Genomic DNA, 17705 nt, shown 5'->3' on the forward strand with positions numbered 1-17705 from the left:
AAACTAACGGACACTTTTTCATTCTTATTGTACTTGACCTTTCTGCAGCATTGTTGATCTTCTGGAAGCTCTCTTCTCTTAGTTTCTGTGACCCCACTCTCTCCTGTCTTTCCTCCTACCTCTTTGACCTTTCTATCTCAGTGCCCTTCACTGGCTTCTTCTTCTGTGTTCTTCCCCAGATGTTTCTCCCAGTTATGTTCTCTTCTCTTTTCACTATTTCATTCATTTATTCAAATACCTGCTGGGCACTATCACACCCCAGGCATAGTTCTATGTGCCAAGGATATAGTAATGAACAAAACCTACAAAAATGCCTGTCCTTCCCTCATGGAGCTTATTCATTCTTCCTCAGCAATCTCACCTACACTCATGGCCCTATTCACTTCTCTGTGCTGTGACTTTCGAAATTAAATCTCTAGCACTAACCACTCCTTTGAATTTCAGATGTGTGTAAGCAACACTCTGTTAGGCATCTTCACTTGTATGTCCTGAATTCCTCTTTACACTGACATTTGCCTCTTTCTGTCTTCCCTCTTCTAATTATATCACCATACACTCCCAATTGCCCAATTTTTCTTCAGAACTGCTGCAGTAGTCTACAGGCTTATCTTCCTCTGATATAAGATTAAACTTTTGAAAATGCAAATCTGATCACACTACTTTCATCCTAAAAATACTTCAATAATTTCCCATTAAGATCCTTTACTTGGACTCCCTCAAACCCATCTCCAACACATATCTATTCTTTGTGTTTCTATTTTACTGAACTACTTATAATGCTTGAATTCTCTTGTATTCTCATGCTGTTTTTACTGTTTTAAGTGCTCTTCTTTCCTCTCTTGTCCTCATGGCAAACTTCTAGACCCAGCTCAGGTGTTTCCTCCACTCCAGCCTCTTCCAGCCTGTGCTGTGCCTACAACCACAGCATAATGCACACACCTTTATTGTTGCTCTTTACGTGCTGTATCATTAAGTGTGTGATTTGTGATCACTAGATTGTGAGCTCTGTGAAGGTAGGAAATCTCTTTTATTTCAGTATCCCACGTACTTAATCTGACCTATAATAAGAATGTAATAAATGTTTGTTGAGCAAGTAAATGAATGAACACATGAAAATGGGGAATTGATAGGGAAAGACCCCTGAAGAGTGAAAAGGAAGAGGATCAAGAGCAAATGTAGAAGGATAATTTTAGAAGAATGTGCTGTTTTCCTCTGGGACAGGACAAAGAGGGAAGGGTGTAATCAGAAGTAGATTAGTTTGAGGTGAAGGGAAGGAAATTGAAGGAGTTCAGGGTAGATGGTTTCTTTTTTCTCTTTACTGTAGTAGGTAAGGCATTCCTCTTATCTGGAAGACATTGCATTGCACGTGAGTGAAGGTACATAACAATGCTTCTCTGAATCTGGGTTTTCACACTTGCAAAAGTGGGAAACTAATACTTGATTCTACTCTCTATTTTATCCAGCTCACCGCTTGCAAAGTTGTAAGGAGATTATATAGGAAAGAGCTTTGAGCTCTTTAGATAAATAGCATAAACATGCTGCCCATCCATTAAATCTAACTTTAAATCCATGAAATTGAAAGCTGCTAAATTCCAAAGCTCCTCCCATTTTATCACTTTTTAATTTTTTCTGTGTATTGTCAATGCTGTGGTTCCCAGAATTAGAGAATTTTGTTTGCCTCAAAGTTGCTTTGAAAAAATTCATTAAGCCTAGCATTACCAAGTTTTTTTTTTTTTTTAATTACAGGGAGTAAAAAGGATAAAAATGAGCAATATTATCCCCCCACTGAGAGGACTAGCTTTAAGTCATGATTAAATCTAACTAAATGGTCTAAAATTGGTTTAAGATTCCTTTAAGCCACCAATGCCAACTTAGTTTAGGCTAACAGGACTAGAATTCAGTTGGTCTAATATAGAACAAAGTTTTATCCATAAATAGGATGGAAATTCTAGGTGAGGATTAAGATAATGGCCAAGGTACAGGAGGAGGAGGAGAAGTCTGAGTTAATTATAATCTAGGTTTGGTAGTCTTAATTCCAGGAAGCTGTCTCTTGGCTAGGTAGACAAGTTGTTGATTGTGGAATATTCTCAGAGGAACTAGAACCAATTCCTGACTTCTGAAGTGAAATCCATAGGTGACGGTGTCAGTATTGATAGACTAGAATTTCTCAGAGAGACATATCATTTAAAAAAGTCCTTTGAGTAAGAATTTTTTTCTTTCGCTTCAGTAATCATGACTGACCTGGAAGATTCTCCAAAGGCTAAGGTTCTCCAACTGGCTAAGATTCTCCAATTGGCTGAGGTCGTTTAGAAATTGTTTTGCTTTGTATTTAACTTTTATATTGTATAGTATAACATACATACAAAGCAAAGAAATAAAAAAGCAATAGTTTCCAAAGCATTCTTCAAAAAGTGGTTACAGGATAGACCCCAGAGTTTGTCATGGGCTACCATACAATCCTCTCATATTTTCCCTTCTAGCTGCTCCAGAATATAGGAGGCTAGAGGGCTTAAATACTTTTCTATCATCACAATCAACTTTTTTTCCCTTCTTTTTTTTTTCTGTGAACAATAACATATATACAAAAAAGCTATAAATTTCACAGCACAGCATCACAATTAGTTGTAGAACATATTTCAGACTTTGACATGGGTTACAATTTCACAATTTTAGGTTTTTACTTCTAGCAGATCTAAAATACTGGAGACTAAAAGAGGTATCAATTTAATGATCAGCATACATATTCATTTGTTAAGTCCTATCTTTTATGTATAGATAGGACTATCTATGTTTTATGTTTTATGTATAATTCCACCATTACCTTTGATCTTTCCACATCTCTCTTTGGGTTGTTTGGGCTATGGCAATTTTAAATTTTTGATATTGGAAGGGTCTGTCACTAATATAGAGTAGAGAGATGGAACTATCTGATGTTCTGGAGAGGCTGGGCTAGGTTTCAGGACTTATCTGTACCAAGGACTCATCTGGAGGTTTTAGGTTTCTGCAAAGTTACTCTAGTACCTGGACCCCTTTAGGAATCTTATATATTGCCCTAGATGTTCTTTAGGTTTGGCTGGAATGGCTCTGGTTGGGGGTTGCAGGTTACGGCAGGTAGCAAGGTCTACCTGAAGTTGCTTGAGAAACCTCCAGAGTAGCCCTCTCGATTCTATTTGAACTCTCTCTGCCACTAATACTTTATTAATTACACTTTTCCCCCCTTTGGCCAGGATGGAATTGTTGATTCCACAGTGCCAGGCCTGGATTCATCCCTGGGAGTCCTCTCCCACATCGCCAGGGAGACTTTCACCCCTGGATGTCATGTCCCATATAGGGGGGAAGGCAGTGATTTCACTTGCAGAGTTGGGCTTAGACTGAGGCCACATCTGAGCACCAACAGAGGTCCAGTACGTACATGAGCTTCACAAGAGTTAGCCTCATGATCGAGAGCATGGCCTATTGATTTCAGTATCCCTAAGGTTTGACACAGTATCAGGGGATTCCCTGATGGTAAGGTTAAATAGTTCCATGGTCTTTCTCCCCTCGCTCAGGGGATTTTGCCAATACTTTTTGATTATCTGCTTAATATACTTTAGGATGTTTCCAGGCATTACAATAATCTATACAGGATTAAAGGACTTCTTTCTTATTCTGTGCTTTCTGTGTTTCACTTGTTCAAATGAACTATACAGATAGGTTGAATTAGATTATGCACTACAGAAAATTTCAGTTCCAGATCAAATAAACCTTTCTTCCATTGGTCTCAAAGAGTATGTATGGTTCTAAAATATAGACACTGTCTTTTCTTACCCCTATGTTCTGATTTAGTTTAACCCCAGCCTGTCGGGCTTCGTTCTTATCTCTAAATATCAGGTTATATATATAAAACAGCCTCTCATTGTTTTTTAAATCTACATTGTACTGGATGCATATATTGTTTATTCCTAGACTTAAAAATATACTTACCTAATATCTTGACACTAGTCAACTAAAGTAAAAAACAAACAAACAACAGGCAAAACTACGAGAACATGGCCATCATTGTACATGGCAAAGACCTCATACAAAAATGTAAACCTGAATTAAAAGCTATTTCTTAATGTCTCTCATATGTAAAGTTATATGAACTTCTGATACCAAGTTTAAGATCTGAGAATTTATTTTGAAACACTATGGGCAGAGTCTACCCATAATTAAATGATCACTGGTTAATTTAACTTTTAAGATCTTTAGGATTAGATAATAGCTTCTGCTCTTTTGCCTTATTCTCTTCTCTATTCAGAGCCCTCTCTACTAACATAAAACCAATCTTATTGAGCAAGACCCTTGAAAAATTATGGTACCAAAGGCTCTGACGCAAATTATATGTCACAAATCATTACTTGCTTCTGCTGAAGTTGAAATGGAGTGTCTTACATGTGGGTTAGAGCTCAGATGTAAGTTTCTGAATAAATACATAAAAAGCAAACCATCTCCCCTCCCCATCCTGTTCCTCACAGTGCAATAACCAGATTAAACTTCCACGGGAGGAAGTGGTTAGAGTTAGGAAACCAGGAATCAAGTCCTGCATTCCAGTCCTCTACTCTTGAGTTATTCACCTCAGACAAAGAGCTCTATTTCATTTTGCACTGAAAAGTGAGGAGAGTAACATTTTCTTTCGTATCTTAGATAAATGGCTTCTGTTAATCTGCCAGATATGGAGAAAGAAAACATGGAACTATAGATATTGTTTTAAGAGAGAAAAATGGATTTCATTACATATTTGTATCCTATAGACCTTCCCCTAGATAAGCTTTTGAGAAGCTTACTACTCAGTTCTTATGAACAGCTTTCTCCTGGGATGGGTGGGTGGGTGTCACATCGTAATTGACAGAGCAAACAAACTCAAGTTTCAGTTGGCTTCAGTTTTTCCCTTCTTGTAGTATGGGACAGGCAGGATGGGAAATGGTGGGGAATAGAAGCCCAGGGTAAAGTGGAAATTAGTTTCCCCAGTGTAGTAATTGGGTACTAGATAAAAAGCACCCTTCTTCCAGTACATTCAAGGCAGGTGAAACCATAACAAAGCAATGATGATCAAAATATCACTCCTTGACTGTGTAATTTGGTAAGCACTGCTTTCATTTCTTTTATCAGTCTTGGGTTTACATGGCTTTATTTTCACTGGTCCGCCTGAAGGTCATTAAAATTGGTAACCACCTTTCCACCATCATCTTATAACTCACTGTATCACAGAGTGATATTTATTCACTTGTGGTATTAACTTCCTAAACCTCTTGAGACCCAGAATGAAATATCAGAATGGTAAAACTACAGGCTCTCCTTTGGGGAAACAATAGTAAGTTTAACAAGTAGGCTATAATTCAAAACCACATAACAGTGTTTTAATTGGTTTTGGATTTGTTAACATTGGAATGCATTAAAAGTTGGAGCCTCCGGAAGATAACCCTTCTTACTCTGTGCAAGAAGTCCAAGGTGTAATTCTTATAAAAGCCCCTCCATAGAAAATAACAAGTGTTGGACAGGATGCAGAGAAATAGGAACGTTCATTCATTGCTGGAGGCAATAAAAATGGTGTAGTCACTGTACAAGACAGTTTGGCAGTTCCTCAGCTAAGTATAGAACTACCATGACCTGGCAATCCCAGTACTAGGTATATACCCAAGAGAATTTAAAGCAGGGACTCGAACAGAGATTTGCACACCAATATTCACAGTGGCATTATTCATAATCGCCAAAGATAGAAGCAACCCAAGTGCTTATCAACTGCTGAATGGATTAATAAAATGTGGTATATATATATGATAGAATTCAGCCATAAAAACTCCTGCTACAAAAAAAAAAGTCCTGCTACATAAAAAACAAACAAACCAAAAGGTCCTGCTACATGCAACAACATGGATGAATTTGAAGACATTACACTGAATGAAATAAGCTAGATACAAAAGGTGTGATCTCCTTTTTGAAATAATTAGAATAAGGAAACTCAGAATCAGAATAGAGTACAGGTTGTGAGGGGATGAGGTTGGGGTAGGGCATAGGAAGTTTAGGCTTAAAATGTAGAGTTTCTCTTTGGGATGATGGAAATGTTTTGGTAATGGATGGTGCTGATGGTAGCACACATTGTGAACATAATTAACAGCACTGAAAGATATATCGGGATGTGATTAAAGGGCAGAAATGTTAGATTGTGTATATGGTAACAGAATAAAATTTTTAAAAAATCCATGGAACTACATTACACAGTGAATCCTAAATTAAACCTTGGATTACAGTTAATAGTACAATTATAAAACTATGCTATCTTTATTGTAACAAATGTTCCACATCATTACAAGTTGTTTATAATAATAGAGTGGTGTTTTGGTTTGCTAAAGCTGCTGGAATGCAATATACCAGAAATGGATTGGCTTTTACAAAGGGGATTTATTAAACTACAAATTTACAGTTCTAAGGCCATGAAAATGCCCAAATTAATGCATCAACAAGATGATATCTGGACTCTGAAGAAAGGTGCTGGCATCTAGAACATTTCTGTCACCTGGGAAAGCACATGGCAATATCTGCTGGCTCTTCTCTTCTGGGTTGGTTTTAAAATGGCTCTCTCAGCTCCTATTGGTCCTCCTGGGTTCTGCTGGGGCATCTTTTTTCTAAGCTTCTCTAAACTCTGGCTCTCTTAAAGGACATCAGCAAGCCCATTAAGATCCACTTGAATGGTGGGGCCACATCTCCAAGGAAACAACATAATCAAAAGTTCCCACCCAACAATATGTCTGCCCCCAAGATTGGACTAAAAGAACATGGCTTTTCTGGGGGTACATAAGTTTCAAAAGAGCCAAGCACATGGGAATCCTGTGTTTGATGCATGATTGTTCTGTAAACCCACAACTTCTCTAAAAGAAAAAAGAAAAAAAAAAAAACAACGCTCCATAGATTGCATGTGTAAATTCTGTATGTGTGGTCTATAAACCTATAGATAATGTGTTTCTTTTCAGCAGTACTGAGGAAGTGAATCCTGAAATGTGGGCCTAGCAAAAAAAGAGGGAGTTAAGATGATCAGTTCCTAAGGAATTTCTGAGATATTCAGATTTCAGGCTAGGTCTTCTATAAAAAGATCTTCTGCTGCCCACCCTCTCATTTTGTGCTCCTTCTCTTCTAGTGCTTATGCAAAGGCAGCCCTGCACTAACTTTGCTCAAGAGAGGTTTGTTATCAGGGATCCAAATCTGTTTCAGAGTTAGAGGTTGAGATGCTGGAGTGACTCAGCTGGCATCAGCTCTGTAGCAGTCTCAGCCTGCAGGCCTTCAGGAAATGAGTCCCCCCAGGCTTGCATCTCCCTCTGTGGCAAACTGCCACTAACCTCCACTGTTTATCAATCCAGTACCAAACACAGAAAATAGAGGCTGCTGTTTCACTGTTTGAAAACCTACTGTACAGGTGAGACAGTGTGATAGGTTGGTATTATAAAGGTGAATTCTACACAGTACCTTCCTTGGGAAACTTAATTTAGCAAAGGAAATAAATTAAAATGCATCATTAGAATACTAGGATGTGTGCTGTAAGAGAGATCAACAGGTCAGCAAAAGGGAAGCAGTTTGGGAAAATCAGAAGATACTTCACAAAGGAGGTGATTAACTGCTTTTGAAAGTGGACCAGGAATGCGCAAGGTAGAAAGACCAGAATGAGCAGCATTTATAAAGGTCGGGATTCATTAACAAAAAGAGGGAGTTAAGATGATCAGTTCCTAAGGAATTTCTGAGATATTCAGATTTCAGGCTAGGTCTTCTATAAAAAGATCTTCTGCTGCCCACCCTCTCATTTTGTGCTCCTTCTCTTCTAGTGCTTATGCAAAGGCAGCCCTTTGTTGTGGATTCATTAACAAATAATTTATTCATCACATTTTTATTGAGTGACTTCTATATGTGCTTGTTGTTTGGGATACACCAATGTACAAAGTGGGCTTTTATTAACAATCTCTGCTTTTGTGGTGCTTTCATTTTAGCAAGGAAAAACAAGTAAACAGTAAACATAATTAATCAGTCAATTATAGAGAATGTTAGAAGTAGACAATCTTAGGGAAAAAGCAGGCAAGGTAAGGGGAAAAGAGATTTGGAGAGATTTCTTGCAATTTTAAATAGGTTAGGTGGGGCAGTTCAAACTGAAAACATTGAATGGGTTGGGGAGTCAGCCCTAGGGATTTCTTGGGGAAGAACATTACAAGCTGAGGAGACAGCCAATTCTAAAGCAGGAGCTGCCTGCTATGGAAGAGCAAGGGGGCCAACGTGACTCAAGCAGAGAAAGCAAGGGAGAATGGCAGATGAGGTCAGAGAGGTAATGGAAAGCTAGATCATGCTGATCTAGCCTTGAAGGCCCTGGTAAGGATTTTAGCTTCTAATTTGTATGAGATGGGGAAGAGGATCAGAAGTTGAGCTTTGGACATGCCAAATTTGAAACATCTATTAAACACCCAAGTGGAGGTATATCAAATAGACAGTTGCATATATGTCTAAAGTTCAGAGAAAGGTATGGACAAGTAATAAATTTGGGTGTCATCAGTGTAAAGATGGTATCTAAAGCCTTGAGACTAGATGAGATTGCTGAGGGAGTATGGATAGAAGATTGTTAGGACTGAGCCCTATCTTTAAGATACTCCAAAGATAGGAAGTTGAGAAAAAAAGGAACGAGGAAAGGAAACTGAGAACTGAAGAAAAAGTAAGGAAGGAGCCAAAGCAAAGCACTGGAAGGCAAGTGTTACCAAAAAGGAAATATTCACCTGAGTCAAATACTGCTGGTATACATACAATGGACTACTGAACAGCTGCAAGAAGGTATGAAGCTGTGAGACATGCAACCAGGTGAATGAACCTTGAGGACATTATGTTAAATGAAATGCCAGAAACAAAAAGACAAATATTATCACGCCTCATTCATATGGACTAACTATAATACATAAACTTGAAGAATTGAAGTCGAGAATATGGGTTATCAGGTTGGGGTCTATTGTAAAAGTTCCTAGATTGTAAGCTCTTACAGCAGTCATTATCTACCTCGGACTTAACTGCTTTTTTCAAAATTCTGAGATGCTGAGCTATTTGTGCATAACCTGGTCGTTCCCTGGAACTTCGGGTATTTACTTGACACCTGAGACTCACGGTTAGAGCTTGGAAGCTATAAAAGTATTACCCCATACAGCAACTGTTTAAAAAGTTGAAAAAATGATCAAACTTCAAGTAAAGATATGAATGAAGCTGATCTGGATAGGACTAAGGCAAATCAGAATACAGAGTAAAGAATGATATGGTCTATATTTTACAACTTCAACTTCTGTGTGAGACCAAAGAGGCGTTTATTTGGAAGAAAATTTTAGACAGTATTTCCTCTGACAGCCTTCCTTGAACCCCCTTCTCAAGTCTGGGTTAGATTCCTTCAAGCATACCTTACCTTTCCCTCATTAGAGCACTCCTAATGTTACTGTAACTGTATGCTTAATTATCTGTCTCACTAGACCAAGCCCTAACAGGTTAATATACAGTCTGGTTCATGAATATTTCTAGCATTCAGCATAGTGCCTGGAATTTGGGAGCTGCACCTTAAATATCTGAATTATACTGAAGTTGCCAATGGCAAACACTTGGCATGCATGAATTAAATCAGTGAAAGATAACCTAAGGAGTTCTCCGCTATGAGACAAGGCATTTGAGGTTAGGGGGGGCAAGAAGAAACAAGCCTGGTGAAGCCAAGTGGCCACTTCAAAGAGTCCACTGCTATTTTAACCTAAAAAATTCCACACATGCACTATTAGCCACAGGGGAGATGAGAGGTATGCTGTATGGCAAAGGAGGAGGAAGTAGCAGTGAAGTGAGTAGTAAATGTTTATTTTGAGGACTTTCTGATGACTGTGTGGTTATAAAAAAAATCACGTTACATATCATGAGTCAACTAGGTCTTTGTGTGTTCCTACTAGTGTTAGCTGTTGTCATAACTTAAAAAATTTTGATTAATTTTAATACTTGCTTATGGTATAAAACACAAAAACTCATAAAAAACCATTAAAATAAGTCACTATCTTATCAGTCTTTTGCTATGCATATTTTTAAGTTACTGCACACTTTTTGAAAAGAGGTAGTTTCAGTTTTGACCACCTGTGTTCACTGCACATATGGCTAAGTTAGGCATTACTTTATATTTCAGAAAAACAGCAGTCTCTATGGAGACTTTTTTGCCAATCACTTATGAAAGCTATGACTTTTATAAAGCTGAAGACTTTATTCTAAATGCAGTGGGTAAATGTGGGACTGACTGGATGAAGAGTCAATACTATTAAAGGATTAATACTATATTGTGAACCACAATGCTTTACAATAAAATATGCAATCAACTTTTGGTTATCATCAGCTAGTACTGCAGGCATTGCTATAGCTGCAAAAGAGTTAGAATGGATTTTAAAAAGTACCAATTGAGCCAACCAACGATTCTAAGATCCCTAGGAAAAGGCAATTAGGGAATGATCAGTTTCCTATTATCTTCAATAAAATGGCTCAAGAAGACAAACTGATACCAATAATCTATTTCAGGACATAATATCGTATTTTGACCCAAAGTTGTAACTTTGTTTAAATTATCTATAGAGTATTTTACTTTTGCAAAGATAGGTTCTAAAATTCATCAAGTCAGACCAATTAGTAATATAACACTTATCAAAATTAGATGAAGTATATTAAAATGTAGGTCATGGCTGTCATTCACTCTGTCCTGTTACAGATACATACTTAGAACACAACCTGCTATTCTCTTGGGGAAGTGGTATTCATGTTGACTAGAAGTACCCCCAACATTTACAGATAGAGGTGCTATCAAAAGGGCCTTCCTGTGATCTGAGTAAAGAGAAACCAACCAAATTTTATTCTTTATGACCACTGACATGATTTAACCATATCACTTTGGCACACGGCATTACTATTTCTCCTAATGTAGCAAGTTATAGTTTTCTCAAGTCCTCTTCTGCTACTTTTCTGGAAGCAAAGCTTAAAATCATATACTTTAAACCTTGGCCCCAAACTAAAATGTTCTATTCATATATATACATAACCGGGCTGATATATTCATATACATCCTTTCCAATTTCAGGCTAAGCAAAAACGTAATTTAGAGTTGTACTAATGTATCTAAGTGAAAAAACTTCAATTTCATGTCAAGCAATTCCCATCAATTGTGATCTTCCATTTAGTGTTTGATAGAGAAAACAGTGAATTTCACACATTATCTTATTTATTCAGATAGCAGCCTGATCACACATGGTCCAACAATACTCAATAATAAACCAAACATAATCAGATGTTAAAGACTGGTCTTCAAACATCATAGCCAATGATGCCACGCTTGCCTATGATCTCGCCGATATAAAACCACATCCACACCTCAGTGGCCACCAAACCATTCAGCAGAGCTTCCTGAAAAAAGAAGCACAAGTTTTAAGATTCATTTTTTCTTATATACTTAAACAATTCTTCTCCAGAATTAAGTGACAGAGACTATAAGGATACTATCCAAACTAGAGGGCAGTTTTAGTCAAAGCCAGGAATTACTGAGGTCAACTTTTGTTCAACTGATGAGAACCCCTGAACTTTCAAACCCATAAGGTAAGTAGTTCAGAGCTTATACATTCTTTCCAAGTATTCCTTCAAGACCTGAACTGATTTAACCCTTTCATTATTAGTTTATGAGATACTTTATGTGCCCTAAAACAATCCACATCCTGGAAACAGCTGACACATTTCGACAGGGCATTCATATAAGAGGATGGCTACAGAAAGGCCAGTCTCTGAACAGATCTTTTTGTCTGGCTACAGAAAATCTGTTGAAAGATGAAGAGCTCTCTTTCCCTTTAGACATTATTAGTATTCATTTATTATGTGGCTCAACTCTTTCCAAGTATTCAGTAGCTACTCAGTTTTCACAGTGCAACATTTTCTTACCGTGAAGAAAAAAAGTATACATATAGATCCAGAAAGCACTGCTTCATGGATCGCTATACTCCAGTTGAAACACCTTCCCACAACAAAACTGGGCCCTCCTGGAAGTAAAATTTCCCCTTCAAATTAAACATGAGGTTTACTGGAAGTTGTCTGAAAAATAACTATATTTTCCATGGATATATGTTCTAAAGTAAGCAATCATTTAGTTTTTAGGTTTTTTTTTGTACCCTGTGCTTGGATCAAGCAAATAAAAACAAAGTTCCAATTCTTTAAGTCTTTCAATTTTATCTTCATGCAACTCAGTATTCCTTCACATCATATTATATGCTTGCCAGGTTTTGGTGTTTTTTTCTCCTTCTACTGAATGTTAGTTTCCTGACTATGATACTAGTCCAAGAGATCTTTTGGTCAAATTGGGGATAATTCCAGGGCAGATGAAAAAAAGGTTCAGAATCAACAAAGTAAGCCATCCTATTTTAGTATCTAATCAAAATAGGAAAGGGGGAAAAGAAAGTTACCCAGTAAAAATGCTCACTTCTTTGTTACAGGACAAGTCTACTAGGACATAAAATAGCCCAATTATTTCTACCTAGATTACAAAATTAGAACGGTGAATATCTTCGTAGGCAGTCAAAAAAGAGATAATCTTTCACGTTAGATTTAGCTTTATTGGAAAATACATACAATAAAAACAATCAGAAAAATCAAGTGAAGACATTTTCTGTCATGCATATACATTCTCATTTAGCCCATAGTTACCTTAACTGTGAGCTGTTTGAAGCTACCAGTCTGAGCACTATTTACTATTTTTTTTAGGCTCTGAATAGCTGTAGGGATCTCAGCAGGGGTTGGAGGAACCAGCTCAACTTTGGCATAGTGCCAAAATGTGGCCAACCGAGGCTTCGAGTAAGTCACAGCAGCTGGAAAACAAAACAAAACAAAACCAAAAAAGCCAGGATGAACTCACTAGAGACTGAAAGAAGCAGATGTGTGGGCTGGACACAAATATTTATTCATGCATCACATTCATTCACTGCTTGTACCAAATGTGCACCCGGTATGAAAAGTCAAAGCTGTTCCCTGGTAACAAGAGGGCTTTTAAAGATGCAGAACACCTGTGCCACAGGGGCAGTTCAATCAGGCAGGAAGCCTATAAGCACATTCAATTATGCCAGCACTTCACTAGTGGTCAGCCAGTACTGCTACTTCATTTATGAATGGCAAAAATAGTTAACTGTAAAGTTACTAGGAGTTGGATTGAAAAACAAGAAAACTGCAGCAATTTTACCATATTTTCTTGGTTGAAAGACCAGAAAATTTCCAAGAGAGAGGTACAGAAAGGAAGGGAAGGAGCTATGAAAAGGCACCCTTAAGATTAAAACTTGTCACAATATTGGCCACAAATCCAGATAGAATTATACCAATTTGAACCCATTTTTGGTATCTTCATCAATATGTGCTGGATTAAACCTCTAACAAAAGCACAGCTGCTCCTCCTTAAAAAAAAAAAAACCACCACAATTAATAAAAGTTAAGATTATATTTATTGTTCGGAGCAGCCAATCATCACTCTATACCAGGCTGAAATTCTTCAAGGTATTTACGGTTACAAGAAAAAAGATCCTTAACAACCTAGGTAAATGTGAGACTAGGGTACTGATTTCAGCAAGAGAAAGGTATTTTAATTAAAAAAAATTATGAGAAAAACCTAGTAAGTACAGCATGAATATCCATAGTATCTATTGTTCAAAGATGGGTTATCCAAGGTTCTTGGTGCATTTTCTATTAACTAATTGGATGCATTTGGGTATTTCACAACTTTTAGAATTACTATCTCCAAAATCCTCTGTGCTCAGAACCATCGGTAAATTTTTAAGCTGGCACAAAGTTGTAAGAGAAATTCTAAATAGAACTGTTAATAGCCGTAAGATAGGGCAATAAAAAAGTACAAAGTCTTGAGGAATGGTCAACCAAGTGTCTTTAAAACTATCTTTAACATACAGGTATTTCATTATTTTTGAAAACTAAATCAACATACTGCACATAAACACTGTACTTTAGTTGATAAGTCTGCTTTTCAGGGGTATAGGTTAAAAAAGCTTACATGTGCTTTACATGGTTACAGGGGATGAACAAAATGTAAGTGAAAGAATAGTGGATGGTGGGGACCAGGTTTCTCACTATAGGAGAGAGATGTTACAGATAAGCAAGAAAAGCAAGAATGAACCTTGTGTACTGGATTAGGGTTGGAGACAACTGTAAGAACCCATGTTTACCAGCACACACACACACACGGATACAGACAGAAACCATTACATACACATGTATATACACGGGTTAGTATACATATATTACCTAGCTCTATCTGCTGAGAGGGCCTAGAAGCAATGATATCTTAGTAGTAAGGAAGATATGCAGTGCCCAGATTTTACTTTCTAAATACTACTGTACAGTAAAAGTAACCAGGGCACTTTGGAGAAATGGCTGATTCTAAGGTTGGAGGCAGGGAAAATACAAACTGAATGTGAAGCATCTTGTAGGACCAGGAAGTAAGAAAGGCTTAAAAAAAACCAAAAAAGAAACAAACAAAAAAACACCAAACCAAACCAATAACAACAACAACAAAAACACACACACACAAACAAAACCCACAAAAGGTTTGGGCATGTGGAAGAAAGAGAGGTGTCAACCTAAAAGCATTCCCCCTGAAGGCTGGATCAATTTGAACAACAAAATAAGTAACTCAGCTTTGTATGTATGAACTCTGAAATAAATGTACAAGTTCATACAATAAATGACCAAATAAATAAGTGGGAAAATATAAATCTGCCTTACAGAAGAATTTCATTTAACATATGTAGCTATTCCCTCTTACAGGTGATGGAATTTACCCACTGCTCTGCCAGGCTAGAGGCTAGCTTTACTTTCTTCTAAAGAATAGAGTATGGAAAGGGATAAATAGTGGAGAAACCCATCAAATACTACTTTAACCAAAAGGAATGAAGGTTATTTTTACCAGTGATGTCATGTGGATATCATGTACCTCCTGATAAGATGTAATAAGGGCACTTCAGTTAGGTAGCATTCTTTCCAAAAACTTTAGCTCCAGTCTAATCCTGAGGAAAACACCAGACAAATCCAGATTGGGGGACATTCTATAAGATACTTGGGCAGTATACTTCAAAGCTATCAAGGTCATGAAAAACAAGGAAAGATTGGGAAACTGTGATAGATCAGAGGAGAAGTGGGAGGACATAACAAAATGCAATGTGGTACCCTGGACTGGGTCTGAAACAGAAAGAGATTAATGGAAAAACAGGTGAAATTCAAATAAAATTTCCAGTTTAGCTAACAGGAAAAACAAAAAACCCAGACTCTGTGACATTTCTAGGGATAGTTTTATGATAAAATTACTTATTTCAATCAGTTGCTTTGCCCCACTCACCCCCACAAAGAATTAACAGATACAGGCAGTAATTTTTATTAGGTATTTAAAGTTCACTTTAAATGAAGTTCGTTAAAAATACACTGAGTTATGTTATAAAGCAAAATATATTTCCATTTTATTAACATTCTGGCCATAGTGAATCTTCTTTCTGAGTACTTCTGGAAAAAAAGCAAGACTTAGTTTTCAATTACCATACTAATAGAGGAAAGGGTTTATATAAAATATTTCATAACAAATTATTTTGATGTTACTTTTCTTTTTCGGATGTTATTAAAATTAGGTGTGGGCGGGCCACGGTGGCTCAGCAGGCAAGAATGCTTGCATGCCATGCCAGAGGACCCGGGTTCGATTCCCAGTGCCTGCCCATGTTAAAAAAAAAAAAAAAAATTAGGTTGCAATTCTCCAACACACACAATCTAAGAGATATGAAAGCCATGCTAAAAAAAAAATCCATTTGAAAATTAAAAGGTTTGCTTCAAATTCGCCCACAAAATCTAGACTGAAGCTTCTAATCTTTCTCTTTTTACTTCTATAAAATTATACAGCTTTATCGTAACAGATATTTTGATGAGCCTTAGTTTGCAAATTTGAGAAACCCTTTGGGAGAAATGTGCAAAATGTCTCTCTCACTAGACAGTGGGCTCTGTAAGGGAGAATCAAGTATCTGGCACTGTACAGCCTCCAATAACTACTCACTGTTTGGCTACTAATGAAAGGGAGATGAGAATGAGTAAGAAAATACATACCACACAGTGAAATATGTCCAAAAACATTACACATTTTTCTTTTTTTACATGTATTTAAAAAATCTATTAATATTTCATAATTAAATTTGCGCGAATGCTATTTATAGAGAGCTCTGCCCTTCAACTATTAGAGACTAGTACATTTAATAAACTTATTGTCAATTTAACTTATCTAATGTCGAGAATACAATGAATAGCCTGCTACCCAGCAGACGCTTGAAATATTCACCAACAGAAGACTACTTATCCACGACTGTGAAAGAGCGGTTACCAGTGAAGCTCTGGCTCTTCAAACTGAAAAAGAGTCCACAAATACTAAGGTATAATAATAAAGATTACTGTTTACACGCACGCCGTTCTATGCTTATTAGGGTAGGACACGCACACAAAAAATTCAATTCCACCTAGAATTCCCTCCCATCAGAGCAATAAGATCTCAGAATCTGGTCAGGGAAGAATGCAAAATCAACGTTCAAAACTCACCCACCCATAAAAATTCCTGGAGACTTCCAAATACTCCAGACAATTTGATGAGGCCGAACTAATATGCTTTCACGTGGCTCTGCCCTTCCTTTTCCTAGCTCTCCTGAAAGGGCCAACCCTTCCATATGCCTATTCCCAGAGACCCAAGTGGGCTTAATGGTGGCGCCCGCTGAGCAACTCCTGCTTCTTTCCCACTACCTCTTCAACGTCCCGGTTAAAATTCAGAAACTTCTAGACTGTATCGAATCTAGGATGCAAACCTTTCCAGCAGAACGCTAGAGAAAAACCTGCCTTCTGCTCCCTCCACTTTTGGGCCATCCCCGGGCTTCCGGAGGCCACTCGGGTTAGCAGAGCAGCTTTCTCACTCGCAGGCGCTAGCACGGGCCTCCCGGTCCACCCAGGTACCCGCCTCGGCACTCTGACACAGTGCTCACCGTTGACCAGCGCCGGAGCCTTCTCAGCAAGGTTTCGGACAAACTGGGCCATGACTGTAGGATGGAATGTCTGTCGGCCCGAACAGTCAGCTGAATGTCACCTCCGGGAAGGACCCACTGCAGGACCCCGTCACTTTTCCAAAGTCAGGCCTCCTCTTCCCGCGCCGGTCCAGTATATCTAGATGTCTTCCAATCTTTCCAGAACTCAGTTGGTCAATATTTTTTTTTAGTCTCAGAAGGGAAAGTAGATATGGAAAGATGAGATCTCAGATCGCGTGAAGGACGATGGCAGTCTGTAGAGATACAGGCAGTCATTGGGACAGCCGCTCGAGAAGGTCCGGAAGGCCGCCATGGTGGTAAGGCGCATGCGCCGTGAACTTCTCGTGCTTTCCTTGGTGCGCATATCTTCTTTTTGGCGTAGGGGGCTTTCGTAATTATTTTGAGAAAAAGTGGGAAATCAGGACTGGAATGCGCCGTTTAGATTTTCGTGACTAGCCCTATTGTTCTATAGGGGCAGAGAGGGCCTGAGGCCAAACCTGAAGTTGGGGGCTGAGCAGGTACCTGAACTAATTGATTCAGCGCATTTGCCTTTCCTTAGCTATTTTTGCAATCCCAATCTCCTTCCAA

General features: G+C 38.0%; 1 protein-coding gene across 1 annotated transcript; it reads right to left on the minus strand.

The window, feature by feature from the left end:
• Positions 1-11242: 11242 nt before the first annotated feature.
• On the minus strand, positions 11243-17215 carry ATP5MG (ATP synthase membrane subunit g). Its single transcript, XM_077112757.1, has 3 exons — positions 17079-17215; positions 12727-12887; positions 11243-11442 (listed from the first exon to the last, which is right to left on the minus strand). Exons 1-3 carry the CDS (start codon positions 17128-17130, stop codon positions 11344-11346), a joined length of 312 nt encoding a protein of 103 aa, XP_076968872.1. The 5' UTR covers positions 17131-17215; the 3' UTR covers positions 11243-11343.
• Between the last annotated feature and the right edge of the window lie 490 nt (positions 17216-17705).

This window comes from Tamandua tetradactyla, chromosome 8 (assembly GCF_023851605.1).
Source record: "Tamandua tetradactyla isolate mTamTet1 chromosome 8, mTamTet1.pri, whole genome shotgun sequence".
NCBI classification, from domain to species: Eukaryota; Metazoa; Chordata; class Mammalia; order Pilosa; family Myrmecophagidae; genus Tamandua; species Tamandua tetradactyla.